This window comes from Leucopleurus acutus (genome assembly GCF_964270905.1).
Source record: "Leucopleurus acutus genome assembly, chromosome: 7".
NCBI classification, from domain to species: domain Eukaryota; kingdom Metazoa; phylum Chordata; class Mammalia; order Artiodactyla; family Delphinidae; genus Leucopleurus; species Leucopleurus acutus.
Window position 1 is genome coordinate 5,043,823 of NC_139150.1, and position 26,158 is coordinate 5,069,980.

A 26,158-nucleotide genomic window follows, 5' to 3' on the forward strand; every position below is an offset into this window, starting at 1 on the left:
TGCCACCATGGCCTGCTGGATCCACGGTTCCATTTCCCATCCAAGGTGAAAGCTCCCCCAGACAACGTAGAAACAAGCTGCACGTTACACCTTTAGCCATCGTCCGCCCTTTCAAATACCTGGTCTACGTGAAAAGACACAGAGAGGAAAGGCCAAAGTAAGGACAAAAGGAAACAAAACACAACAAAAAAAACCCGAACCCTTATTACTATGCAAGGCATGAGGTCAAAAGCTTGGGAGTACAGGAACCCCTTTACACAATGGAAGAAAGTCATCCACAGAGAGCCTTAACAGAAAGTTCCACCCCGAGGCTTCGTAGCATGCTGAAGACGGGGCCCCGGGGACACTGTACCATCTTGGAGACCACCTAACTGGGATGGAGAAATGGTGAACAGCAGGTTGTAATGTCACTAGTCAAATATGCGCTGGTGGTCCCGGTGGAGGGCACGGCTGGGGGATAGAGTGTCTGACCCCAACACTGAGCCATTCCTGTCCGGGTGATCTGCTCGTCTTAGGTCCAGTTCACTTTTCAAACAGGAAGAGCCGGCTTTCTGGAAGTCTGCATTTCCCAGTCATCACAGAACAGTACAAAGTACAAACAAGTACCCTAGTGTCCTTGGTCGCCGAAGGCCATTTCCAACAGACCTTCTAACCCAGGCTAGCTCTGCAGGAAGGGAAATGGGACAAATGCAGATTTGAGAGGCAACATGCAGCTACTTGGTGGAGGGGAACCACACAGCAGGGAGGGGGCTTCAGCAGTTGGCCACACACTGCCTCGGCAGGCCAGTTCTGGGCGTGGCCGTGCCCTCGTGTGCACCCTTGGCCTCCTCGGCCCTTGACCATCAGTCACCAACCTCATCAACCATCCAGAAAGCAGGTCCAGAAGACAGGAGGGCGAGGGCAGAGCCGGAGAGAACTGATGCCCGTTATTTAATGACAAGATGCCCCAATATCCCCTGGCAGTGGCTGGAATGACCGTGGCTTTGGAACTGGACCAACCAGATTTTCTGAATGTGCCAATAGTCGTACTTTAGTTTTCCCCCTGAAGGAACCCAGAGCCAAAAGCGTATGAATCCCATGTTTGAAAACAATGATGATGATGATTAAAAAGGGGAAGCAAAGAGAACCAGACCACATACACATGCCAAAGCAGTCTTCAGTGGGTGGACAAGGACACATGGACCCATACTCTTGGATTTTACCCCGCTAACTGATGTTGGACAGACTGCAGGACACTGGCTTGCTGAGCAGCGGGCTGCACCATCAGCGGGCCAGGGCAAAGCGGCCTGCATGGGAAGGGAGGGTAATTTTAGCAGGCAGAGGCGCAGCGAGAAGACCCTGACACCCCACCCCCACCCCCAGCAGCAGAAAAGGTTAAGTGCTAGTCTCCGCCTGTTCCCGCCAAAGGCCCAAGGCATTCTGCCAGAGACCTTGGCATGGACACGCACTCTGAGGATGGGGATTTGAAGGCAAAATATGGCCCTAAGTCCTATTACCTTGAGCTTGGCTCTAAAACCACATGAAAAGAGGAGAGAGATTGCACCTGAAGACATCTCTGCACTAAAAACTGCATTTCATCAGACCAAGGAAGGGACGGGGTGTTGGCTGGGCCCCAAGGCCTGCCCTCTGCCTCCAGAGTTCAATTTAAAATCTGTATCTCAGCGGGGAAGAGACTGCAGCTTGGGCACACGAAGGTGGTAAACGCACTGAACCTCCCATGCAATTTCCTGGCCTTTCCTGCACAGAATAATTCAGACATTATATATAAATAGAGCAGTGAAACATTTACTTTTTTTCACCTAGACCTACAACATCAATACATATAAATAAATTCTAGCGTCTTCTGTTTTGATTGGGGGTGGGGGTGGGGCATGCAGGGGTAGAGAAAAGGGCTGGAGGGCAGGTGGCCCTTTCGCTTTTATTTTTTCTCGAACAGGAAGTACCGTCACTCCGATGGCAGGTTCACCTGAAGCATACAGCTTGAGAGAGTTTGTAACAGCATCCAGGACTGTCCTGTTCAATTTCAAAATGAGAAAGCCTTTTTTCCTTTTGACAAACAATGTGCACTGGAATTAGGTGTGAGGGGTCTGGCCGTGTTTCTAAGTGTGAGTGTGTGGCCTCTGCAGGGGCGACTGGAGCGGAGAGGAGCTCAGTCAGGGCGGCTGGGTGCGGGGACGGCAGCTAGGCACTCGCGGGGGAAGGGAAACAAGAGCAGGTGAGCCAGTGGGCAGCCCTTCAAGAAGGGCCTTCCGAGTAAAGAGTCCGGGGATGAAGGAGAGAAAAAAAAAAAGCTAGTGAGAAGTAAGGCCTGAGGGTGGAGGCAAGGAGGGGAGCGCTGAACACTATCGAACAAGCAGCGAAGCATCCTTCCGGAAAACCGGCCTCCCCGGATGACGCCGGAGGAGCCCTGCACCCTCTGCCAGGAGGCTGTTGCTCCCCCGCTTCCTTAAAGCAGTGAAGAGCAACAAGTGACTTCGGCCGTTCCTAAGGCGCTTCTTTCCCCGTGTTCCACACTGGACAGAGCTTAGAGCCACTGCCCGAGTGACTGTCACACACCTGTGGCGACACTGCGGGTGGACTCTGTGGGGCACGCCCCCGATCGCCTACTGCCCATTCTCCGAGGCAGGTCTTCCCTGGACCCGCCAGCAACGGCAGGTAGATGGCGCGTTAGTTACTCCCAAGAGCGTGAGCAAAACTTCAAATTTCTCCTCGCCTTTCCTTGGAATGACAGAATTTGGGATGATTTCCTTCTAATTCTTATCTTAAAAACAAAAGCCTAGCATAAAATGCCTCACACAGACTCTGACAAAGGCAGCTCTGCAGACTTACGAGGCTACCCAGGCTGTTCTGGGAGTCACCGTCAGCCCTGCAACCCATCCTCCCCTTGGACACCGCTCTGTCCTTGAAGAGACCCACTGCCCAGCTCAGGCCTCTCTGTCCCCACAGCCTGGGTCTGCTGCTGGGAGCGGAGAAAAGGAAGCCCTCCCAGCAGCCTCCCAGAGCTCACGCCTCTGTCGCAGACCCAACCAAACCCCCGTCCACGCGCTCACGGCCACGCGGATGAAATGCACGGTCCCTAGTGACAACTGTCCACGCGTCCGTCACCACAGAGGAAGTGCGTGGCTTCCAGTGACGAGCTGTGAGGTGGAGGGACAGGAGGACCCAGAGACACGGAGGCAGCTCAGGAAGGACAGCTCAGGAAGGACGAGGGAAGCTCGGAGGGGAGGGAGCGCGTGGGAGAACATCAGGCCCCGCGGGCGCTGGAGTCCCAGAAGCAGACACTGACGGGGGCAGGTGCTGTCAGTTCGCACCGTCCAGGCCAAACCGGGAAACGCCAGGGCCTTCCATCTCCGTGGTTCACCTCAGGTGCCCAGCAGTCAGTGTCCCCACCAGTTTTGAAGAGTTCAAGACAGAAATTCTGTGTAATTCTTATGCTAAAAACGGCGTCAACTTCACCGGGCCGGGCCGCCCATTAAGTCGCTGTGGTCACCAGGCCAGCGGCTTCCCGACTAAAACGCCATCCCACCTCCCCTCCCTCCCACCACCGCTTCCCAAGCTCAGGAGCGGTGTCTTAAGTCACCACTTCTTTTTGCAAGTAACCTCAAAGGTTAACCAACCGAGACACAGAGAGCAGGAGAGGAGAGGGCACGTTCCTACGTGTCACCTCTTAAGGTATCACAGCAGTGATGTATCAAATGAAACAGGAGAGAGGTTAAAAGGAAACTACCGCAACAGAAGAGGGGTCAGGGAGAGGACGGCAAAGAACATATAAAAGTCCAGCTCTTACAGACGAAGCTTGTGTTTCTCTTTTCCTTTCTCTTTTGTAAAAACCTTTAGCTGCTTTTTAGAACAAAAAGCCTCAACTAAAACGGCCCTGCTGCCAGACCACTGTGCCCGGGGACGGAAAGCGGGGAGGGAAGGAAGCTCGGTGGAGGGCGCCGTGGCCGCCAGAAGCAGGATGAGGAGGGGAGGGCGGGGTTTAATCTGCACGGCACGACGGCTCGGTCACTCCACGGTCGTGGCGCAAAGGAGGCGGGAATGGAGTCATTTGCTTTTTTGTTTTTTTCGTGTTAAAGCCAAGCAGGTCAATGCCACAGATCCACGGGTGCAAGCTGGTTGGACAACGGAGCTTTCAGGAGTGGAGGAGAGCAGGGAGATCTCGCAGTCCGGGCCAGGTCGGTGGACGGTGGATCCACCTGGGAGACGCCCCAGCGTCCGGTGGCAGCGAGGTCGAGGGGCGGCAGTCCTTCCGGGCAGGCCAGGCCCAGCATCTTCAGGCCTTGCTCTCCTCCACCTTCACCGCCCGGGGCTTGATCGCTCCAGTTCGCTTCAGCTGGGAAGCGGCTGAGGGGGCCTCCTGCAGCTTCACGGCTCCCAGGCTGGGCTTTTCATCCACTCGTTGTTTTGCCTTTGGACAGACGGATGGGGACAAAGAAAGTTACCCTTACGCAGACACACCTGCCAGGATCCGCGGTCCCACCACCCGCTTCCTGCTCCTGAGTCAGAGGACAGCCACCCTAAGAAGCCCATCCTTCGGTCGAAGGACCAAACTCAGAAGTGACTGGCCTGGGAAGGACGCTGGCATGAGGCTGCTCTGGTCCCTCCCACGGGCGCTGAGCGCAGTGATTCGGCGCCGCGGGAGGACCCCGGGTCCTCCGGGAAGCATTCTGCACTGCCCAGGGGCCTCTGCAGGCGGCACACCCAAGGCCGCCTGGAGGGACCTTTTTCAAATCAGTGCACCCCACGCCCCTCAGAGCTCCCGACTGTGCTGAGGGGGCGCAGGGCCTCTCGCCCAACTTGGTCTCCCAGATCTTCCACCCTCCCCGACTCCCACGGTGTGGAAACCTTTCCCCAAGCCCCTAGTTTGACCTCCAGAGCCGCGGTCAGGGTCCCGTCACTCTGCAGCTCTGCACAGTGAGGTGTGTCGCAGAGTGAGCAGCCTGCCTTCGGCCCCTCATACAGTGGGGGGAGCTCTGAAGAAGGCTCTAGAAGCTCAGTCCAAGCAACTCAAAGAGCGACCCTCGGGGAACCAAGTTAGGAGATGTGAAATGAACAATCGAGCTTCCAGCTCCACCATCCAGGAGCGCTGTTTTACTAACACCCCCCGCCTGACGAGCCTGAGCTCTGGAGCCTGGTCACATTTGAGAGGAGTGAAGAGAACCACGCTGAAGGCCAAGACGCCGAGAGACCCGTCTCGTTATAAAACGGGGAAACGTCATTCCGTCTGGATCCCACCCAGCCAAGACGAGGACAAGACACAGCACTTACGAGGCCAGCACGCGCAGGCACACACGCCAGGCACGCACGCGCACGCACACCCCCGGCTTCTAGAGCTGACCCACGGGCCTAAGCGGGTCCCAGCGCCTTCACAGCCCAATGGCTGCGGAGGGAGAGTCCACCTTCCGGCACCAGCTCCTCAGGGGAACCCGCACCCTCCCTTCTCTGCGGACAAGGAAGGACCCAGACGCCCGCCAAGAGGAGAAGTGCCTTCTCCAGGGGGGCTCGGGCTCCCCGGCTCCCACGCCACGCTCTAAGCGCCAGGGCTCGTCTCTCTAAGAGGAGCACGCAAACGGCTGGACAGTCCCTCCTCTTTTGGCACTTGGAGACGGGCCTAAGCGTCCGGGGCTGGAGGGTCTGGAAAGCCATCTTCTACCTGTTGAACGTAGTGTCCCTGCACAGAGCCCATGTTAACTGCTGATCCAGAGGGCTTCCCACTGGGGCTAGCAGAGCTAGGCCTGAAAAAACCAAAGGAGGGGATGAGAACACACGCGTCACCACAGAAACGGAGTCAAGCCTCCAACAGAGGAAACAGACCCAGACAGCCAGAGCGCAGGGAGCGAGGGTGTCGCCACTGGGCCCTGGCACCTCCAACCCAGCTCATGGGGACACACCTGAGGGGCAGAGGCCAGGTCCCCACCACGGGCAGACACTGACCGGTCAAGACGACAGACGGACACCAACCGTCTCTCAGGTTTGGAGGGTCTAGACCAACAGGACGCTCCAGACAAAAGGTCTATTAGCCTGACACGAGGGAATTCCCTGGCGGCCCAGTGGGTACGACTTGGTGCTTTTACTGCCGTGGACCCAGGTTCAGTCTCTGGTGGGAAACTAAGATCCCACAAGCCGTGTGGCACAGCAAAAAAAAAAAAATTAGAAAAGAAACAAAAATGAACTTAAACTCCAACAGGAGTTTAGACTTCAAAAAGAAAAGGGAATTTCCTAGTGGTCCAGAGGTTAGGTCTTGGCACTTCCACTGCGGGGGCCTAGGTTCAATCCCTGGTCGGGGAACTAAGATCCTGTGAGCCGCACAGCGCAGCCAAAAAAAAAAACCCGAACGAACAAACGAACAAACCTGATGCGTGAGTTATGCTGAGTATCTGTCCAGTCTTCTCTTGTGGGGTGGAGGGTAGGGGTGGTAAAGAGAGATACCAAAATAACAAAAATGGAGAACATCTTTCTAAATGTGTTCCACCGACCAGACAACTAGCTCCCAGGGATGTTAATCAGGCGCTACGTGGAAAAAAGATCCTGGGGTCAAAATCGTTAGGTAGTTACGTGTGCGAAGTTCTACAGGACTTTCCCCCGGGGGCCACGGGCCGCTCAGGCCCTGTGCCGAGGTGCACCCCGACTCCCCAGCAAGCCCTCTCGGGCATGCACGCCCCCCCAGCAGCTGACCAGGGGACGCCTTTCTGACAGGGCATGCCTCAGAAGCCCTGTTTCCAGAAAAGTTAGGCAACACTGCACTGTAAAAATATACCAATTTCCCCAACCCCACTAAGACACCAGCAATACAAAGGCTACTAACTAAGGCTTATATTTTGTAAAGATTCTCCACAGAATAAAACTGCTGCTGCCATTCCTGCAGTGAACGGACACAGGCGACTCTTGTTACGTGAGCGTCCCTTTCCGGATTTGCCTCTGAGGAAGGCTCTGCAGCCAGAGGAGGCTAAAACCTGCCTGGGGCAGCAGGGGATCGACAGCCTCTCTCTATGCTTGAAGCTTCCTTTTTCCTTCCAAATCACACCCATGGTTTGGCGCTGCTGTCCGTGTCTATTTTTCTTACAGGTCTGTTATTTTGGCCTATGTGAAAAATATGGTTGGAAAGCAAAACAAGAGTCAAGTCAAGCCAAGAGAGTGGAAATAAGAACAGGAAAGATAACGACATGGGGGGGAAATTCACAAAAAGACCTCTCTCGGGAAATGCAGCTGCAGTACGGACTGACATGACCACGGGGCAGGACTCGGCCTCAACACTCTTAGCGCGACGGGGCAGGGCGGGCGGCCGTGCAGGCAACCTTGCCCTCAGCCACGCCGGCAGCCTCGCGCAGGGCACTGCGGGTCACGCACACCTGTTTTACTCATGTGCAGACAGGAGGAATCTCCAGGAATCTCCCACACGTAACAAGAGTCGACTGTGCCAACCCTCGGGCCAAGCGCCGTGTGCTGCCTCCCCAGCCGCACGCTTCTCCGCGGGTGAGAGAGCCATCAGAAGCAGACGCCCCCTGACTTTCTAACACGCTAAGCCCTGCTGACCCTTGAGCATCACGGGTTTGAACTGCATGGGTCCACTTACACGTGGATTGTTTTCAGTAAGCACGTACTACACGATCTGCAGTTGGTCGAGTCCTCGGATGTGGAACTGTGGCCACGAAGGGCTAAACGTAAAGTTATACTTGAATTTTCAACTGCATGGAGGGTCAGCGCCCCTAACCCCTGCGTTGTTCAAGGGTCAACTGTAACTCAACATCGTGACTGATACAAAGCCCCCCTCTGAATCCAGCCAAGGGACCCGGGACAGTTACTGGAGGCGGAGACAGATCCCGAGAAGGCAAAGAAGGTACAGCTCTCGCCCTACGAGCCCAGCAGCAGCAAGCCCTGGTGGGGTCACAAGGCCATTCAAGGGACATGTGGCCCCAGAAGAGGACCCCCCCCCCAACTTCCAGGGTATCTGCCCTCTCTGCCAGTGAATCTTTAAAAAAACATCTGGTGAGAAAGCTGTTAGTAGCCAGGGTCTGTCCTGACGCTATTATAACATGAGCCTTTCCTTTCCCTGCCTTTCCAGGAAGTTCTCCCATACCAGAACATTTTATGATGATGATTAAAAGCAAAGCCATGCCCCAGAGTTCCTGAGTCTCCTGTGTCCCAGCACTGGAACTTCACGGTGACACACAGGCTGACAAAGGTGACCCAGCCTCAGTGCCCTCGCGCTGCTCTCCCTGGGCCCGCGATTCCACAGCGAGGGCTCAGCTGTGAGCATCTGACCCCCAGGGCGTCTCTTTACCTGTAGGTCTGCGGTGATGGCATGGAGCCTCCTGAAGAAACATTCTGTTTACTGTCGGCAAAGTGGAAGCCCTTCATCTCCATCTGAGAGGACTAAAGACACCGGGAAGTGATGGGCTGTCACTGGAACGCCCTGGGGACAGCTGCCCCCGAAACCAACCACCCTGGGCAGAGCCAGTGGGGGCCACGAGGGCTTCAGGACAGAGAGGCATCTCGTCAAGGAGTGTGCACGCCTGGCCTTCCAGTGCAGGCTGGAGGCAGGAGCGACCACGTGTGTTTGTTCCCTTGGCACGGGTTGGGAGGGCAGACTGTGCGCCACCCCTGAGCACCGGCCGCAGTGAACGGGCCCCCCCTCTGCCCCGGAGGCCACCCTCTGCAGCACCCCGGGAGCTGGCAAGGACTTCGGCCCCCCAGACCTCAGCCGCAGGCACCTTCCTCCCTGCCCTGCTCACCCAGGCCTGTTCACGTTGCTAGTAACACGTGACCAGGGCTTCCTGCCACGGTACTGAGAGGACTGGGCAACGAGTGGGCCACCGGCGGTCTGGCGAGGCCCGGAGCCTGCGTCCCAGACCGCCGGCACTCGCCCCCGCAATAGTGGTTCCTGACTGGCCAGAAAGGGTCTCCGAGACGGGAGCCCCACCCCATCCCAGGGCCACAGCAAGACGGAGTCATCCTCACCTCTCTGCTGGTGTTAAGGACCGAAGGCTGGGAGCCGGGTGGGAGCATTCTTCGGGGGGCCCCGACAGAGAGGCTCTGCCCCTGTGACAGCTGGATGGACTGCGGCAGGAGCAGGGGCTGCTGCCCAGAGCCGTACCGAGGCAGGGGCAGCTGGGAGCCAGGCAGCGGCATCGTCAGCTGCTGGACAACAGGGACAGTCAGGGGGAGGACGCCACAACCACCACTTACACACGTATCCAAGAGCAACCGCGCATCACGCCTCACGTTCTCATCGCAGATGAAAGGAAGCAAGGCCTTCCCACAGTAGGACAGATTCTGGGTAGAACACAGCAGAGATCACCCTAGACTGCATACTCTCAGTGGTAGGGGGCAAGCCTTAGCTGGTGAGAAAAGAACTCGGATGGCTAGAAAATAAGCAGGACAGCTACGGGTGTCAAGTGCGGAAGGCGGGCGGCAAACCCCGTGTGCGTGTTGGGGGGCGGGGGGCGGGGAGAAAGGTCAGGAAGGTCTAGAAGCCTTCTCAGGAAGCAGTGCCCAAGCGAGTCCCAAAAGATGGGAGCTACACAGGAGGGGTATCCTTGTGCCCCTTTTCGCAGCACAAAAAGGCAAGACTACTTCATGCTCTGCCTCCGAAGGTGACAGAAAACAACTGGGGTCTGGGGTTTAGGGTTCCTGCAGTCTTGGAGCCTTCTGAAGCCTGTTCTCCTGAAGTCCAGAACGAGGTGCGAGAAGGGAAGGAGGTGGGCCAGGATACCCTCGGGACGGGGCGGGCGGGCCAACTGTGGTCTCTCGGTCACCTTCCTCTTCATCTCCCTGCTACTGAGTCCACAGTGGAGGGTCGGAAGGACCTATTGGAATGGCATCACTGAGACGTGGGGCAGCCGGACCTCAAGGCCCGGGCCCCTCCTTGCGCACAGCTGGGTGCGGGAAGACGGTAGGGGTGGCTCAGCGTTTCTGGAGCGCTGGCTTGGGGCGCGGTGTGTGAGCCGATGTGAGTCTTAAAGAGGCGCTCTGGCTGCTGTGCTGAGAACGAACTGGCAGCTGAGAGCAGCAGCTGGGCGCAGGGGTGGGGGGTGGGGGGTGGGGGGTGGGTGGGGTGGAGGGGAAGAGAAAGGGCCAGACTCTGAATACTTTTCAAAGGTAGGGCTGACGGGATGTGATGAATCAGCGGGGGCGTGGCGGAAGCAGGGATCCAGGGATGCCCCATGCCGGACCTGAGCAGAGATGACGGGCAGCCCACTGGGTCTGAGTTCAGGTCCAGGAGACAGAAATTCGAGAGAACCAGGAAGCGTTGGATTTGGGTCAGGCTTAGAGCCACAGGTCTAGAAAGAGGCCCGAGGATGGCACCCAGAAGGCACAGCGAGTTACTGCCTGGGGAGGCAACGGGGAAACAGCAAAGGAGACCGGGAAGAGGCCTCAGGGAGGTGGAAGGAAAGCCAGGAGCAGTGTCCTCGGAACCCAGAGAGCGTGGTTCGGGGGAAGGAGTGACCACTGGGTCAAATCCTACTGATGGGTCAGTAGGAGGAGGGTGAAGAACCGTCAGGTTCAGTAACGTGGAGTCTACCGGTGTCCCTAAAGAAGCGTTCTGTTTAAGAAATGAGGAAAGGCTGGGCTGCCTGGGGATGTGGCGGAAGGGACCCTCACAACCGGACGGCAGCACTGCAGCACCTCTACGTGCTGATGGCGGGAAGAGGATGCTAGCTGGAGCAGCTCCCAGGCAGGTGGAGAGGATGGGCTGCCCGCTCTCAGCCCAGGGCCCCTCGCAGGCTCGGAGCCGTGGCGCTGGGAGCTTGCAGATGTTCTCTTTTCCTCGTTACGACTCATTTCTTTGGCGACACAGGATGCAAAATCACGGTGGGGGAGAAGGCAATGAGGAGGGTGGGGAGGTGCCCAAACGTTGGCTTTCCAGAGGGCGGCTGTATTTAACCTGAATCCAGTCTGACAGGGTCCGTTTCCCTCCAGCCTCAGGAAGCCGGGCAGAGGCGGGCCAGGGTTTAACCCAGGTGAGCATAGGGAGGGAGGGGCGGGGCGGAGTTGAGTGCAAATGACAAGGAGCAGGGGACTCCCCTGGCGGTCCAGTGGTTAGGACTCCACGCTTCCACTGCAGGGGGCACGGGTTCGATCCCTGGTTGGGGAACTAAGATCCTGCGTGCCACGGCGTGGTCAAAAAACCAAAAAAGACTAGGAAGTTGTCTGCGGCTCTGCTGAAGGGGGCGGGGGGCAGGGATGGGGGAGGGAGAATTAAAAGGTGGCTGGACGTGGGTCACTAGATGGAGGGAGTGAGAAAAGTCAGAGGTGGTGAGCAGGTAGGACCCTTCGGCCCGAGACCACGGGAGAGGTACAGCGACTGGCAGTGACCAGTCCAGACTGGAGGCAAGCAGGCACTGGTGGTGAGGCCGTGGAACTGGGGGCAGAGACCTGGGGGTGAGGGGTCACCTACAGAGACACCAAAACCCCTGAGAACTACAACGGGAGACGTGCTGGAGACTGAGCCACGGGCCAAAGGAGGGGAGTGACTCTCAGAACCGTCTAATGCACCCACGGGTCGGGGGGAGGAGGATGTGGGAGCGGACACGGACTCAGCAACGTGGTGCCCGTGGCACACGGGGGCCAGCGGGGGTACAGTCTACGGGGTGGGCTCCAAAGCCAGGGTGTGAGGGGCAGGCAGGGAGAGTGGCCTCGAAGCACGCGTGTGCACGCAGAGGAGACACGCGGCCACCCCCACGGCCACAGCAGGAGGGCGGAGAGGCTGCAGGAGAAGCGGCGCCCTCGTTCTCGGGGAAAGCCCAGTCTCGGGACTGCTCACAGGAGGCGGAGCAGCTGGCCCTGGTCTGGCAGCCCAAGGACTGGTGGCAGTGGCTACAAGCAGCATGTAAGTCAGTGGGCATCACGAGGCAGATACAAGGGGAAACGATCGTGAAGAAAAGAGACCTAGGGCTTCCCTGGTGGTGCAGTGCTTAAGAATCCGCCTGCCAATGCAGGGGACACGGGTTCGAGCCCTGGTCTGGGAGGATCCCACATGCCGCGGAGCAACTAAGCCCGTGTGCCACGGCTACTGAGCCTGTGCTCTAGAGCCCGCATGCCCCAACTACTGAAGCCCACGCACCTAGAGCCTGTGCTCCGCAGCAAGAGAAGCCACCACAATGAGAAGCCCACACACTGCAACCAAGAGTAGCCCCCGCTCATCGCAACTAAAGAAAGACCACGCGCAGCAATTAGGACCCAACACAACCAAAAATAAATAAATAAATAAAATTAAGAAAAAAAGAAAAAAAAGAAGAGACCTAGTGTTCTGAGGTGGGAGGGAGTGAATTCCTGACCTGTGGGAGCTGGGAGTCCAACATCTGGGAGGCGCCGAGCCCGGCGGCCGGGCCGAGCTGGCCCTCGTAGACCAGGGCTTGGTTTCCACTCATGGGCTGGTAGGGCGAGCCGGACTGGGGCTTCACCATCTCTAAGGGCTGCATGCCTGGGAACGCCGAGTAGGGGGGCTTCAAGGCTGTGCCTCCGGAGAGGATCATGGTGCTGGGCGGTGACAGGCTGGGGTGCATATACACCTGAGATCTGCAAAAGCCAGACAGACGGTCGGGGCAGGTGCACAACTGCACCAGCTGATCTCACGTGTGGGCACGCCCCAGAATCCCCGCAGGGCTCGTTGCTCCAACACAGGCTGTCGGCTCACCCCCAGGGATTCTGACTCAGAAGGTCTGGGATGGGCCCTGAGAACTTGCACTTAAACAAGCTCCTAGACGGTGCTGCTGGTCTCGGGCCCACGGTTTGAGCATCACTGGATTAAACAGACAGCACAGAACAGGAGACACTGAAAGAGTGGGCCAGAGGCGGCAAGGTGCGGCGAGGCGGGAGAGCAGGGAGGGGGCCGGAGGACGCAGAGAGCAAGGGCAAGGCCGGGCCACACCCCGCCCACACCCGCCCCCAAGCGGGGCAGCGCAGAGCAGCAGCCGGCAAAGGGAAAAGGCCCACAGGCCGGGAAGGCGGAAAGCCCTGTTGCGAGCTGCCAGCCCCCAAGTCCTGGCGTCTCACCTGAAGGGCTGTAAGGAGCTGAAGATCTCCTGAGACTGGGAGACGGGGAGCCCGCCCCTCAGCCCGAGCTGGGCTTGGGCTTGCAGAGACGTGTGAAGGGAAATCGGGATCTGCTGGGCAGCGGCAGCCTGTGGACGGCGGGCCAGGCCATCACCGCGCTGCCCTCCAGGCTGACACTCACCCCCGCCTCCCACCCCCGCCCGCCCTTCTCCACGGGCAGCCAACACCGCCCACGATGCAAACTCATGTCCTGCCTGTGCTTCCTTCACTCTTGGGAGAAAGCAGAAAACTGGCAGCAATCCCAAACCAGGGCACATCCCTATACTGGATTCTGTACAGTGGTGGGAACACTGGCTACACGTATCAACAGAGGTGGGTTTCAGAAACGCAACGGTGGATGGAAAATGTGCGTGAAGAAGAACACGTGCAGTATGATCCAGTTATGCGAAGAGCGAGGTCTTGCAAAACCAAACAACGTAACACTTAAGAATATGTTATGAACAGAGATCAGGACAGGCCAAGTCCTCCGTCCCCAAAACAGCACTTCATCCTGGTCTGTGCGGGCACACGGGTCGGTGGGGCTGCAGGACGATTAGGAAGGCCCAGCACCAGCTTCAGGAGGAAGACTTCCAAAAAGCACCCCCTCGCGGCACAGAAAGTGTGCCAATTCTGCATAAAAACAAACACCTGCTCGCTTCTACAACTACCTCTTTCTAACGCATCCATGCCTGGGAGTCTAGGCCTTTCTTCTCTTCATCAGAAGGATACCTGATCACCAAAGAGAATTCCGTTTCAGTGAATTCCCCAGCTAGGGCACAGGAGCGCTTCGAGAAGGGAAAGCTAAGCAGAGTCTGGAGCACTCAGCTCCATCCTCCTCCTCGTCTCTCATGTACTCATCCAGTAAATACTGACTGGCTGCCATACGTGCCAGGTACTGAGCGTTAACGCGAGGGGCACAAAAAATGAGACACACCACGAACAAATAAATGAAGAAGGTAGGTAACTACGCCGTGTGCTGCACCCCTTCCCCCACCCCCCGCGGGGCCACCTGGCTCGCCGTCATCACCTGTTGGTAACTCTGCTGCTGAGGTATCGTCTGAGGAACCAACCGGGGCTGACTTGCAAACACATGGCCATCCAGGTAGAGAGGTGGCAGGTGGTTGCCTGGAAACAGAATCCGAGGGGGTGAAACAGGATCAAGTCTCACTGTTCCAGAAGGTGCTGGGAATCAGTGGGAGGAGGGAGTGTGTGCACTGCTGACCCTGTGCTCCTGCGTGGCCCAGGGCCCAGGAAGAGGGGCTGGCTGCAGCCCGCCTTTCCCACCTCACCCATTCACCCACGGCCCCGCACACAGGGGCCAGGGGGGTTCGTTATAAAGGAAGGCTGCCTGGGTCTCTCAGTCGCCTTCCTCTTCATCTCCCTGCTATTGAGTCCACAGTGGAGGGTCAGAAGGATCTATTGGAATTACATCACTGAGACTTTGGCAGCCAGGCCCTCAAAACCCCCACAGGCTCCCTTGGGGCACCAACACAGTGATGAGGATGGTGACAGGATAAAACTGGGCTCAGCTGATACAAAGCACTTCCCAGACGTGAGCTCGTCTCACTGGCGTGGCGACCCCACCCAGGGCCACCATCACCCTGTGTGATGTCGTGGAGGAGGGGGCACAGCTCAGAGAGCTGCTCATGCGGCACGGTCTGACCCAAAGCCAAGTCTCTGATCAGTCCCCTCTGCAGGAGATGGAAGAGCCTCACCAAAGTCACACGGTCCTGCTTCCCAGCACAGGAGGCAGGTGACCTGAGCACGTGGGAAGCTACGACCCCCAGCCTAGAACACGCCCCCCTCTACACACTCCTTAAGTCAAGGCGGGGGTTGTACTCAGGGCTGAGAATCCAGCCTTTCTCTCGAGTGAATGGAGAAGGCTCCCTGAGCTGGCGCGCGGGGGAGATACCTGGAAGAGACGCAGAAGGTGCGACCGAGGCCACGGGCATGGGGGGCATGGAGACCCCACCGAAGGAGCTGTAGGTGACCCCGCTGGAGGCTCCCCCGGAGGACGGGGGCTGCAGGCCCGAGCCAGTGCCTCCTGGAGAGCTCTGCTCCGGCAAACTGGGTGAGTTCTCCCAAGCCTTGCGCGCAGACTCCATCTTCAGAAGCAAGGAGGTGGGGGAGACGAAAATTACCATCCGGGAGGCAGCGGACAGCACAAGTTAAGCCCGGGGAGGTGGGCGGGGCCGCCCGCTCCTGCCCCTTCACAAGCCAAGGCACCGGTGGCCCCGCCTTGCTCGGGGCCAGTGTTACCTTCAGAGTGAGGTCGGCGGTGGGGAAGGACATCTGGGAGAGGCCGATGGCCCTCTGGATGTGATGATCGCGCCGGAGGATGGGAATACTCTGCGCCAACCCAGCCTGAAGGGGAAGGAGACCACGGGACACTGACGGGCCCAGAGAAAGCGAGACGACGTGTCCAAACACGCCTTCCGTTTTGGTCGTGTGCACTCGAGACCCCTCCAAATGGCTGCCTCCACCGACTCTCTCGAAAGAAGGCCGTAGAGAGCCTCCCTCATCCCCACACCCCGAGCCCTCCAGCAGGGCCGCCAACTGCCCGTGCGCAGGCACCGCCACGTGGCATGGAGACACCAGGTCCTGTCTCAGCCCCCTCCCCAAAAACTGTGAAAAAGAGGTCCTGGTAACACATGTTCGGAAATGCAACTGCTAGGCCCTCCTCCTGCAGTGCCCAGCGCCCACCAGCACGATACAGGGATTCTGAGAAACCTCCGAGTAAAGAAACCTGTTTAGTGCAGCATTCCAAACATGTGCGACCACAGAACCTGGGACGTTTTAAATCACAAAGTGCCCGATAAACCAGACCTTAGGAGTTACACCCTCCCATTTTAAGTTCACAAAACCAGAGCGTGGAACAACTTGCTCAAGGACGTGTAACTAGCTAGAGACAGCATCAGGACTCAAACCACGTCCGCCCAACCCCAGAGCCGTGGCCGGTTCGCCCCCTCTGGTTTTGGAACACCTCACGAGGCTCTTTTTGCCCAGGGCCTGCTGGCACGGGGACGACAGAGCCGGAGGTAGAAGCACAGACTTACGTTACTGGCCAACGCGTCCTGAAGTTTGACAACTGGATTCCCCGTGGGACCAGAGGCAGAACCTGGCTGCAAGCTGAAATCAGAGTCCTGGAAAAAAAAGGGAACAAAGCCCACAGAAATCACTGTGGCTCACCTTCTGTCAGAGACCCACGTTATTGTGATCCACAGTCTCAGCAACTCAAACAGCCACTAAGCAGCATTCACCACGTGACCAAGATGGCCAGATGTTTCCCGAAGGCCCTAGAAAGGAGGCCGCCCCCTTCTCTCTGCCCGGCTCCCTGCTCGGCCTGAGAACCTGCCTGGTGTCCCAGGGAGACAGAGAACGTAGCTCACAGCACCTCTTCACCTGCAAAGCCACCCGCCACGCTCCCCTGGAGCACTGCCAGCGCCCATGTCCCCGCTCCTTCTAGGAGCCCACCCTAAGCTCCCCCCTTCCTCTCCAAGCACCAAAGGTGCGGGGCGGGAGGGGAGGCCACAGGTAGAAGAAAACAAATCAAAGCCTCACCTTTGGATTGACTCCAAATTCAATGGGGGGCACTGGCAGCACAGAGTCCACGTGAATCTCCACCCCATTGGCAGGGGGGACCACAGCCCCTTGCAGCCGCTCAGCCCCCTCGGAGCCCTTTCTGTTCTTCAGAGACCGCTCATTGCCGATGGGGCCCGGTCTGTGCTCCTTGCTCTGTCCGGAGCCTTGTTCGGAATCCTTGATGGAAAAGCAGAGAAGCTGAGACGCACAGCCTGGAAATGACCCTGATCTCCAGCTTCCAAGGGACCAGGAGTCGGGGAAGAAGACAAAAGATACCAGCCCTCCCGCCCAGCCCGGCCCCTGAGAGCCAGACTCCCAGGTTACCTTCGGCTCTGACTGCTTCTGAGTCTGCTCCTTGTGGCCATCGGCCTTGGGCTCCAGGCCAGGCCCGCTCGCCTCCTCGGGTTTCAGAGTGCCGTACGGGGAGCTGCGCTGCGAGGAGGTCGCTGAGGACTCCCGAGACTCGGCGCTCAGGTCAACGCCACTGTCTCCCTGGCTGCTCTTAAAGCCCTGCTGTGCAGGACACAGGAGGGTCAGAGCCCAGGCCGCTCGACACGTCTCCCGGCCCGAGCCCACGATCACAGGTACGCGTGGGCCCTGGACAGAGACCACAAACCCACTGCGCGTGTGACCACCGCCAGATGCCGAGGAGAGGCCCTCACGCCGCCTACCCAGGGTGGGTGCCGCTCCCTGGCCATCTCCACTCTTCCTCCCTCCCACACAGGCCCCTCCCGCAGATCCGAAAGCAAGACTGCAGACCAGTGACGAGCCAGGCTCACTGCCCGGCCAGGGAGAGCACGGGCGGGCCTCTGGGACAGCGGCGGATGTGAGCACACGCCTGGCGCCCGGCGGCCACTCACCTCGGCAGAGCCGGGCTCGGTGCCGGCAAAGGCAGTGGCGGCTTTGGCCCAGGAGTCGCCGGTCGAGGCCTGAATGGGGAGGGCTGCTAGGGAGGAAGACAGAGAGTTAGGACGTCGAAGAGGAACAACGAAGCCAGAAATACAAGCACAGGCGCAGCTCACACAAACCCAAGTCTCTGAGCCGCCCCCGCTCCCACCGCAATCGACCCATTAGCGAAAGAGGAGCTGGTCTGATACCTTCACCCGACTTCCCAGCATCCTCAGGCGGATCTCCGTAAACGTGCTTCCTGTGATTTCACTGACAATGTGCCCTACCAAACACACCAGCAACTTTTCACTCACACCAGTTAGAACGCTCTATCACTACCTCTGCTGCAGTGAAGCTTTCTGCACATAAACCACTTATTTCTACACGCTGGCGCCTCTACAAGTCTCTGAAAAATTGAAGCTGATGTTACTCAACTTCTGTTAGCTCACAGACCACCCTGAGAACCCAACAAAAGCCATGGACCCTGTGTGTGCATATGAAATCTCACATGCTCTTCTTAAGATCCAGGGGCCCTCTGAAGTCACCCACAGACCCCTGGTCTGAGCAACCAATGAGATGCTGCGGAATCCTGGAGGGAGAGCGTGACTCCGGAGTTAGCCCACTCTGCTTGAGCAACACGGCGGGTAAGTACTTTTGGACATTTATACCATGACACCCACCACTCTCACAACCAAACTGACCGATCAAAATTTTATTAAAAATTATCGTACTTTCAGTCAGAGTTGCCTATTTCCCTATGTTATTTTGCACTGTGCTGGAAGCAAGCTTTTAACCAGGAACATGAAGACAGGCCGTGAGGTAAAACTGAAAGAACCAGGCCCAGAACCTAGGCTCCTGGGTGTTTGTCACATGGCTCTGAGGTTGTCACCTCACTCTGGAAGCCTCGGCTGCTTGGAATAAAAGAGCTGGAAATGGATGATTTCTCCGAGCTCCCCCTGTACACCCTGCAGGGCCCTGCCGAAAGCAGGCGTTCAAGAAGGATCTGCTCAATTTAAATGGTTTTGTATTTTAAAATGGAAAATTACCAGAAAAATAGCACTGGGTAAGAAATTTTTTCAGGGAAACAAATTTTCTAAAAGGTAAAGGCCACCTTAGTCTGGTTTCAAACCTAAGACAGCATTTGGGGAGGAGCTGACAGAAACTTCCTTCTGCTGAGGAAAGAGCACACAGCACAAACAGGAAAGCTTCTGGACTCCTGTTCTGAGCAGTCGTCTGCTGCTCTTCCTCAAGGGAAGAAGGAACGATAATTGGTGTGGGCAGAGTCAAGCCACCTCCCCGAGTGGCCTCAGCTGGGCGGGGGTGGGGGCCATCCTTTCCCATCACTGGATATGGAATGCTCTCCTCTCCACCAAATCTCAGGCAGGGAAAATCTGACATCTGTTCAGAGGCTGCAGCAGCACGTGGTGCTAAGATGGCATCCAACACCCTGACTCAGCAGAGGAAACCAGGAAACAGGTAATGCTCCGTCTGTGTTCACGGCCCCAAAGCAGGATGCTCCCTAATAAGAGGCCCCGAGCCTGAGGCGGCCGTGGGCCGAGCGGCTGGGCCCAGACCCCGAGCTCTTACCCTGGCCGCTGCTCTCCCAGATCTCGGTGCCCAGGCTACTGCCAGGCACAGCTCCATCACCTTGCTCCAGGCACAGGTGGTTCTGCTTTTTCGCAAACCGAGGAGGAATACGAGAGGAAAGATTTCGGCCTTTGACAGGTACCTAAGGAGAAGAAAGGTGATGTGGTCCAGCCTCGACCTCAGACGTGAAGGATAACAAGCTCTCCCCAGGAAGACTATCCCAGGCACCAGAACCACACCCCCGGAAACTGCTCCAGTGACGCTACAGCCAGCGGCACTACAGCCAGACCTCAGCGTCAGCCAAGACTCAACCACGTGGGAACTGCAGTGCCAACCAAACCGCCCCCGGAAGCGACCGGTGGGCTGTGACCTGGGACTGCGGGGCAAGTGAGCAGTGCTCGGCCCCGACTCCGTTTCGAGTACAGAGTCGCCAACCCTCGTGACTCCCAGGGTGATGAGTCTCGTCCCACTCAGGCCGGAGCACAGTGGAAGGAGGATGGACTTCGGGGCTGATGGAGGCCTGCGTCCTGCTCGGCCCTGTTTCGGCGGGTGTCACCCCGGACCAGTCCCCCTCTCGGACAGTAGGGGTAACACCATCTGCTGCCGTGGAGCCACGGGGATAGCGGGCCCTGGAAGGCAGTGCGTATTTAATAAACATGCCTTCTTCCTCTCCTGTCTTGGGCCTGATTCAGAAGCCCCGTCCGCCCCGGCCCCGCCCACGCCTCGCGCCCCGACCTGCACAGCTGGCTCCTTCCTTCTCCTCTCTTCCTCCAGCACACGGCGCTGCTTCTTGGTCAGGACTTCGATGAAGCCTTCCCCCACCACAGAGCCTACCTCACCCTCCTCTCCGGGGCTGGATCCGCAGTTTTCAACGCCGGCATCTGAACCAAGATTCACAAGGAAAGACAGTGAGTGGTTCCATTTACTGGGAGCCAAGAATAACCCAACCCTACAGACACCTGATCTCTAAGGACCGGCTCAGCTCAGAGGCCAGGCTCTTAGCTGGCTTGGGCCTCAGCATATTCACCAGGGTCTAGGAAACCCAGCTATGATTTCTACACCCTTCTCACGGCCCCTCTAACACAGTGTTACCTCAAATCAAAGAGGCTACGGTTAAGAAAACAGTCTTCGGAGACAGACATACTAAAGTCCCAGCTCCGCTCCTAACCAGCTGTGTGACCTTGCACAAACCACTCAACTTCTCTGGGCCTCAGCTTCCCCATCTTTAAAACTGGGACACTGCAGGGCTGTTATGGGGGTTCAGCAAGGTTGTGAGCGACATGAAGGCAGGAATCCTTTCTGTTTTGCTCTTAACCCAGTACGTGCCCAGAAGCTAAGATATTCAGTGAAAGAGCAAACCCGGCAACCCACAGAGGCGGCCACGGCTCCCCATTTGGCCCGGATTCTTCTTCCCCTGAAGATGTGAGGTGACACTCACTTCCATAGTTCAGGTCAAACGGTTTCATGGCCTCTCCCTGTTCGCCTGCCCTCTGGGCAGCCAGCTGGGCCTCCTTCTCTGCCTTCTCACAGGAGGTTTCAGGGATGTCAGAGGTGGCATGGGCTGCCCGCTCCAGCGTGTAGTGGCCGCTCCCACTGCTGCAGCCAAGACCTCCAGGCAAGGTGTCATCCGGGGACCTACAAAGGAAGGAGGGTCTCGTTAGCTCAGAAGTGACCAGAGGCTGGGGAAGGAGAGAGAAGGAAAAACTGCACATGCACGCACAGCACGCACACAAGCACAGCGCCCTGATCTTTGTCACTGCCTCTCAGCGTCCCCTCCGCTCAGCAGAAGCCGCTTGCTGGCGGTAGCGCGCTCTGCAAGCCCGTGTGGAGGCTGCCCCAGCACCACTGCTACGGCAGAGCCCACGGGAAAGCTGCTCTCTCCCCAGCCCCTTCCCAGGGCTGATACTTCTGTCCTTTCCCACTGTGTGCCAAACCCAGTAGGGCTACAGAAAGGAGAGGGAGAAGGGGGAATGCTTAGAAAGGGGCTGCAGAACTTTCTGCTCCTCTCCTAAGACTGACCAGAGAGGAGCCCAGGCCTCGCCCTACCGCCAGCCCAGCTACTGGGGTAGAAATCAGAAGCAAAGCCAAGTCTTGGCATCTGGGGCTGAGAAAGCTAGTCTAGATGGACACCTACAAGAACCTGCATTCTTCTGTGCTTCCTTCTTTGGGGGTATGGATTAATTACAGGCCAGGCTTCGGTGCCCTGAATTCTAAGGAGGCTGGGAGGTGGGAAGCGGTCTTCCTCAGCACGCTGGGGCGTGGCCTGTGCACGATGAGGAATGCAGGCTGCACAGCGTCTGCCCGTGCCCTGATTCCGGGCCAGGCTTGGGCACTGAGCCGACACCGAGCAACGATCGTCACCGCCCACCGAAGCCTCTAATTCTAAACGAGACGCGCTCAGCAGGCCTCAGGCAGCTCACTCCCTCTGCTTACCGCCTGGCTCTCACCAGGCGAGGTGGCAATCCCCAAAGCGGCGCTGCTTCTCTTCACTGTCGAGAAGCAAAGCCACTCAGGGAAGAGCGATCTCTGCGGGGGCCAGGAGGCCAGCACTGCCCCACGCGTTCCTGGAGGACGCCACCTGGCAGCAGCCTGGAGCCAAGGAGTCTGGTGGACTGACTGGTACTCACGAGGCGCCGTGAACAGGGAGCGCCCCTCTGTGGCGGTGGCCCCTCGGCTGGACTCCGAGGAGACACACGGGGGCTGAGCTCGTGAGACAGGGACTGGGTCGGGCACCACAACCACAGGGGGACCGGCGGGGCAGGGGCTCTAGGCTTAGTTCTAAAGCCACAGCAGCAGCAGCACGCCACAAGAGAAGCAGACAGCAGTGCGAGAGCCAGTGATGGAGACGCTCACGGACAATGGCCTCGGCGGGCAGGCGCCCTCCTGGAGCACAACGAGGGGGAAGGAGTCGGGGCCCTGACACACGGCGGGACACGCATGCATGAAGTGCCGCTGGGACAACCGGCTAACAGAATGACAGCAACAAAAAAGAACCCGGGACTCTGTTTCCGATTTACCTTTTGGCTTTCAAAGGCGTCCCACTCTGATGGCTCTCATAACGGGGAGAAGTCTCACCGCCACCTGGCCTAACAGGCTTCTCCCCGAACCCTCCCGGCTCCAGCTTCCGGCTCTGTCTGTCAGCAAGGGGTCTCTGGCCGGAGAAGCTCCGCTTGGCCAGCTCCTTCTTCTCGCCCGTGCTCGCCCCGGGCAGGCCGTCGGCCTGGGGGTCGGGCTCGGGCTCGGGCCCGGGCCCGGGCCCGTCCCGCCTCTCCCGCCTCTCGCTGAAGTCGCTGCTCTCGGAGGCCGTCTCCCACTCCTCGTTGGCGTGGTCCGAGGAGTTCTGGTAGGCGAGCTCGGGGGACCTGTGGCCCGTGGTGCCGCTCCTGTCCCCGGGACAGGGTCTGGGCCGGCCCGGCCACTGGCCTGCCGGCAGGGGCTGCTCATCCTCCAGCCCCCACAGGCCCAGGGCCTCCCGCTCCTGCCGAAGGCGCCGGAAGCGGGGGGGCTTGTCCTGGCGCGGGGGCCGTCTTCTCCTGAAGGGCCGGTTCTCGGCATTTTCGGAATCTGCCGCGTGGTCATCTTGGAAGAAGGCCCTCTTGTCCTCCACACGGCCATCCTCGAAGCCCCGGGTGCCCAAGGCGTCGGGGTGTCTGTAGGCGTCCGGGATGTAGTCTCTGTCTGAGGGTCGCCGGGCCCCGCACGTGTCGGGGGGGCCGGACTCCTGCCAGGAGGCGCCCAGACCCCGGCTCGGCCAGGGAGCCGCCTCCTTGGCCGCGAAGGTTCTCCGGCCATATGCGCAGTTGCTCAGCCGCGGGGGGAGGGCGCGCCCGAAGGCCCGCGGGCCTCGGTTCTTGGCCTCTGGCCCGCCGTGTTCCTCAGGGCACATCCTGCCGGACCTCCAGGACTCCCTGAAGTCACCCTTCCTCCCGGCGGCCTCCTCCCTCTCCGGGAGCGCGCCCTCGTCCCCGGTCTCGGCGCCCCGCTGCCGTCGCCGCTTGGGAAGCTCCTCGTACTCAGAGCCCTCGCTGTGGGTCTCACTGGCGATCCTCCGCCGGGGCTTGGCCCGGGGGAAGTCATCTGCCAGCCCGAACTCTCGCGGTCCCCGGCCGCGGCCGCTCCTCTGGCTGCCGCCATAGAGGCCCCGCGCCCCAAGGACGCCCCCGCCACAGAGGCCGCCGGCCGCGGGCCGCCCGCGGAAAGTGAACTCTCGGAACCCGCGGCCGCGGCCCCGGGCCTGCCCCCGGCCCCCAAAGGCCTGCTCCTCATCAATGAAGATCCAGTTATTCCTCCTGGTAGGGGGGGTGTGGCTGGCCGCCCGGGCCCCATCGGGCTGGCCATCCTCCTCCGGCCGGCTGGCCTCGCGGCCCAAGGCAGCACGGGCCGAGCCCCGGTCCTCCGAGGAGGCCGGGGCCACGCTGGCCAGCGCGGGGGCGTTCTCTTGGTCTTGGTCCTCGGCCGCCTCGCAAACGGGCCCTGTCTCCCGAGCCAGGCGGGTGCTCCCCTCTCCCAGCTCCGGCTTCACCTTGTCGAGCTCCTTCTCCTTGTCTTCCACCTTGAGGGCCTTCAGGACGGGCTTCTTGATGGGGCCGGACCTCCGGGTCCTGCTGGTCTGCTCCGGGTGCTGACTGCCGGCGCCCCGGGCTTCTGGTGTCCACTCGGGCTCCAGGGCCGGCTGTTTGCCGGGGCTCCCTTCCTTCTCCCAGGAGGAGACACTGAAGGACAGCTCCTCCTGGGGCGCCTCTTTCTCGACCCTGGTGTCTGGGTCGGTGGCCTTCGGCTGGCGGCTCACGTCCCAGTCGCTATACTCCGGTTTTTTCTCAGCCGGGGCAAAGTCGGGCTCCAGTGTGGAACACCTGAGGTTTGGGGTGTGACTCCCAGGCGCGCCTGCTTCCTGAACATTTTCTTGGGGTGGAAACAAAATCTCCTGGCCTATTCTTTGAGAAGAGACACAGCTGTCAAAGTCTGCTGGGGCCTTCTTGTCAAAAGCACTCAAGTACTCCTCCCCTCTCTCCTCAAGGAGATCGCGCCGGGCACTTACGCCCCCTGACCTTCCAGGTGAGGCAGAGTAAGAGCTTTCATTCCTGAAAAGGAACCAGAAAAATCAGTCAATGTGATTGGAGCCTGGTTCCTGGGTTCCATGCTGAACACAGTTTAGTTTTAAAAAGAAAAAAATTTTAAAAAAAAAGAAAAAGAAAAAAACATAGGCACCAACATTCGCTCTATCTTTAAACAGGTCTCAGAGATGCTGGGCCATGGGCTGGTGGCGGCCCCTGGAGTCCAGAGAGTGAAGAAGTCAGTGGCCGGTGGACTCAGCGAGCAGCCGGGGATCCTCTGGTGCACACAAGCCGGAGCCGGGGCGTCCGCGGAGAGGCTGGGGCGCTGGGCCAGCACAGCCAGCTCGCCTTTACTTTCACAGGAAGGAGCCACGACACACGCACTCAACCCCGCCTGCCCTGTGAGGCCCCCACCCCTCGGCCCTGCCCAAGGTTCCGCGGGATTTGCCTCTGACGCCAGGATTTCTCCCGGGCCCTCAGCTGCCATCAGCGCCTCTCACACAAAAGCATCCGGCCATCCTTATCTCACTCTCCTTCCCCAGGGGGCACCATCTCCTGGGACAGGGCCTCTTCCCAGAGCCCTGTCTCAGTGAGGACCTGGAGACCCCTCCTTCAGTTCCAGGTCAGTAGGACCAAGTTTCGCCTCACCTGACATGCATGTCCATGGCCAAAGTGTCACTGGATTTCGGGTGGGGGAGCGAGTAGCCCTTGCTCTGCAACGCCATGTAACCCTCGGGGCTCCACACAGGGGCTGCATCGATGGTGGTCACTTTCCTTTCTGGCAGTGGGGGCACACAGCTCTGATCCTCAGAGCGACAGCCAGTTCCACTGAGAGAATCCTGGGCCATCATGGGTTTCATCAATCCTGAAGAAGGCAAAGGACCAATCAGTCACCTCGTTTAGCAAGCCATGGGTCAACCACAGGCCCAAAGGAGACAAGCTGCCCCAACTCTCACATGGACCCCACCTGTTTAACATCACTGAGGTCCCATCTTTCTGATCACAGAACCTCTGAAGGCATACACACATGCTATCTGAAAGGCCTGTTCAGACACCTGTAAGGGCCAATGCTAGTTCCTGGATGAAGAGCCCCTGTGTTGAAGGCTATAAAAAACTGGCAAATGGGGCTTCCCTGGTGGCGCAGTGGTTGAGAGTCCGCCTGCCGATGCAGGGGACACGGGTTCGTGCCCCGGTCAGGGAAGATCCCACATGCCGCGGAGCGGCTGGGCCCGTGAGCCATGTCCGCTGAGCCTGCGCTCCGCAACGGGAGAGGCCACAACGCAGTGAGAGGCCCACATACAGCAAAAAAGCAAAAAACAAACAAACAAAAAAAACCAAACTGGCAAATGGAAACTGGAACCATCAAACGGGAGAGCTCATGGGTGTCAGCGGAACGCGAGGGGGCCAGTCAGCCAGCAACGCAAGATGCCTGAAGGTCTTCTGCACAGACACAAGGAAGATGAGCTACGCTCCAGGGAGCCTACATGCGACAAGGAGCCAGCGTCTACCTGCTTCCAATCCCCTGCAAGAAGATTCAGAAAAGGATTGGGGCTTTAGCTCCTTTTATTTCTACCCCTAAGCTCGACAGTAACACTCCACATTTTGTACATGGAAGGGCAGTGGGGGATACACAAATGACACTAAACTGTTAGCTGGCCCGAGGAGACTGGGACATGCTGATGTCTCGGTCCTACCAGATATAAACCAGTCAGGGAAATGGCACCCCCGCCCTCCCCGGGCCCCTCTGTCCACGCCTATCAAACAAGGGGGCTGGGCTGCTGCAGACGACATTAAAGGTCTCTCACTGGGCCAGATTCTGTGGAGAAAAGAAGATCTGATTTTTCAAATACTTCACAAAGCTAATTATTGGCCCCCAGTGTTTTTCTGCCCATCTTTTGAGATAATCTGACCAGGAAAATGGTTCTGCATTAGACCAACGGCTTTAACCTTTCTTTTAGCTGTGGAGTGCTCTGTTCCAATGCTATCAATATATGACTCCAGCTGAGTCAGGT

At 58.6% G+C, this 26,158-nt stretch overlaps 1 protein-coding gene across 11 annotated transcripts in view; it reads right to left on the reverse strand.

The window, feature by feature from the left end:
• Positions 1–3,903: 3,903 nt before the first annotated feature.
• The window catches only part of PRRC2B (proline rich coiled-coil 2B), an 85,453-nt gene continuing 63,198 nt past the window's right edge, over positions 3,904–26,158 (reverse strand). For 7 of the 11 annotated variants that reach the window (XM_082842732.1, XM_082842736.1, XM_082842737.1 and 4 more), the window contains 18 exons: positions 24,795–25,011; positions 22,110–24,173; positions 20,531–20,727; positions 19,828–19,973; positions 19,093–19,234; positions 17,478–17,563; positions 16,942–17,130; positions 16,597–16,794; positions 16,092–16,178; positions 15,295–15,399; positions 14,948–15,140; positions 14,063–14,160; positions 12,997–13,124; positions 12,279–12,519; positions 8,959–9,135; positions 8,282–8,373; positions 5,654–5,735; positions 3,904–4,408 (listed from right to left, as the gene is read on the reverse strand). In XM_082842732.1, the coding sequence (XP_082698858.1) occupies positions 4,274–4,408; positions 5,654–5,735; positions 8,282–8,373; positions 8,959–9,135; positions 12,279–12,519; positions 12,997–13,124; positions 14,063–14,160; positions 14,948–15,140; positions 15,295–15,399; positions 16,092–16,178; positions 16,597–16,794; positions 16,942–17,130; positions 17,478–17,563; positions 19,093–19,234; positions 19,828–19,973; positions 20,531–20,727; positions 22,110–24,173; positions 24,795–25,011 (4,577 nt within the window). In that variant the 3' untranslated portion in view covers positions 3,904–4,273. Of the gene's footprint in view, positions 4,409–5,653; positions 5,736–8,281; positions 8,374–8,958; positions 9,136–12,278; positions 12,520–12,996; positions 13,125–13,703; positions 13,765–14,062; positions 14,161–14,947; positions 15,141–15,294; positions 15,400–16,091; positions 16,179–16,596; positions 16,795–16,941; positions 17,131–17,477; positions 17,564–19,092; positions 19,235–19,827; positions 19,974–20,530; positions 20,728–22,109; positions 24,174–24,794; positions 25,012–26,158 lie in introns of those variants that run through there. The other 4 variants (XM_082842735.1, XM_082842738.1, XM_082842731.1 and 1 more) reach the window with 4 other exon arrangements.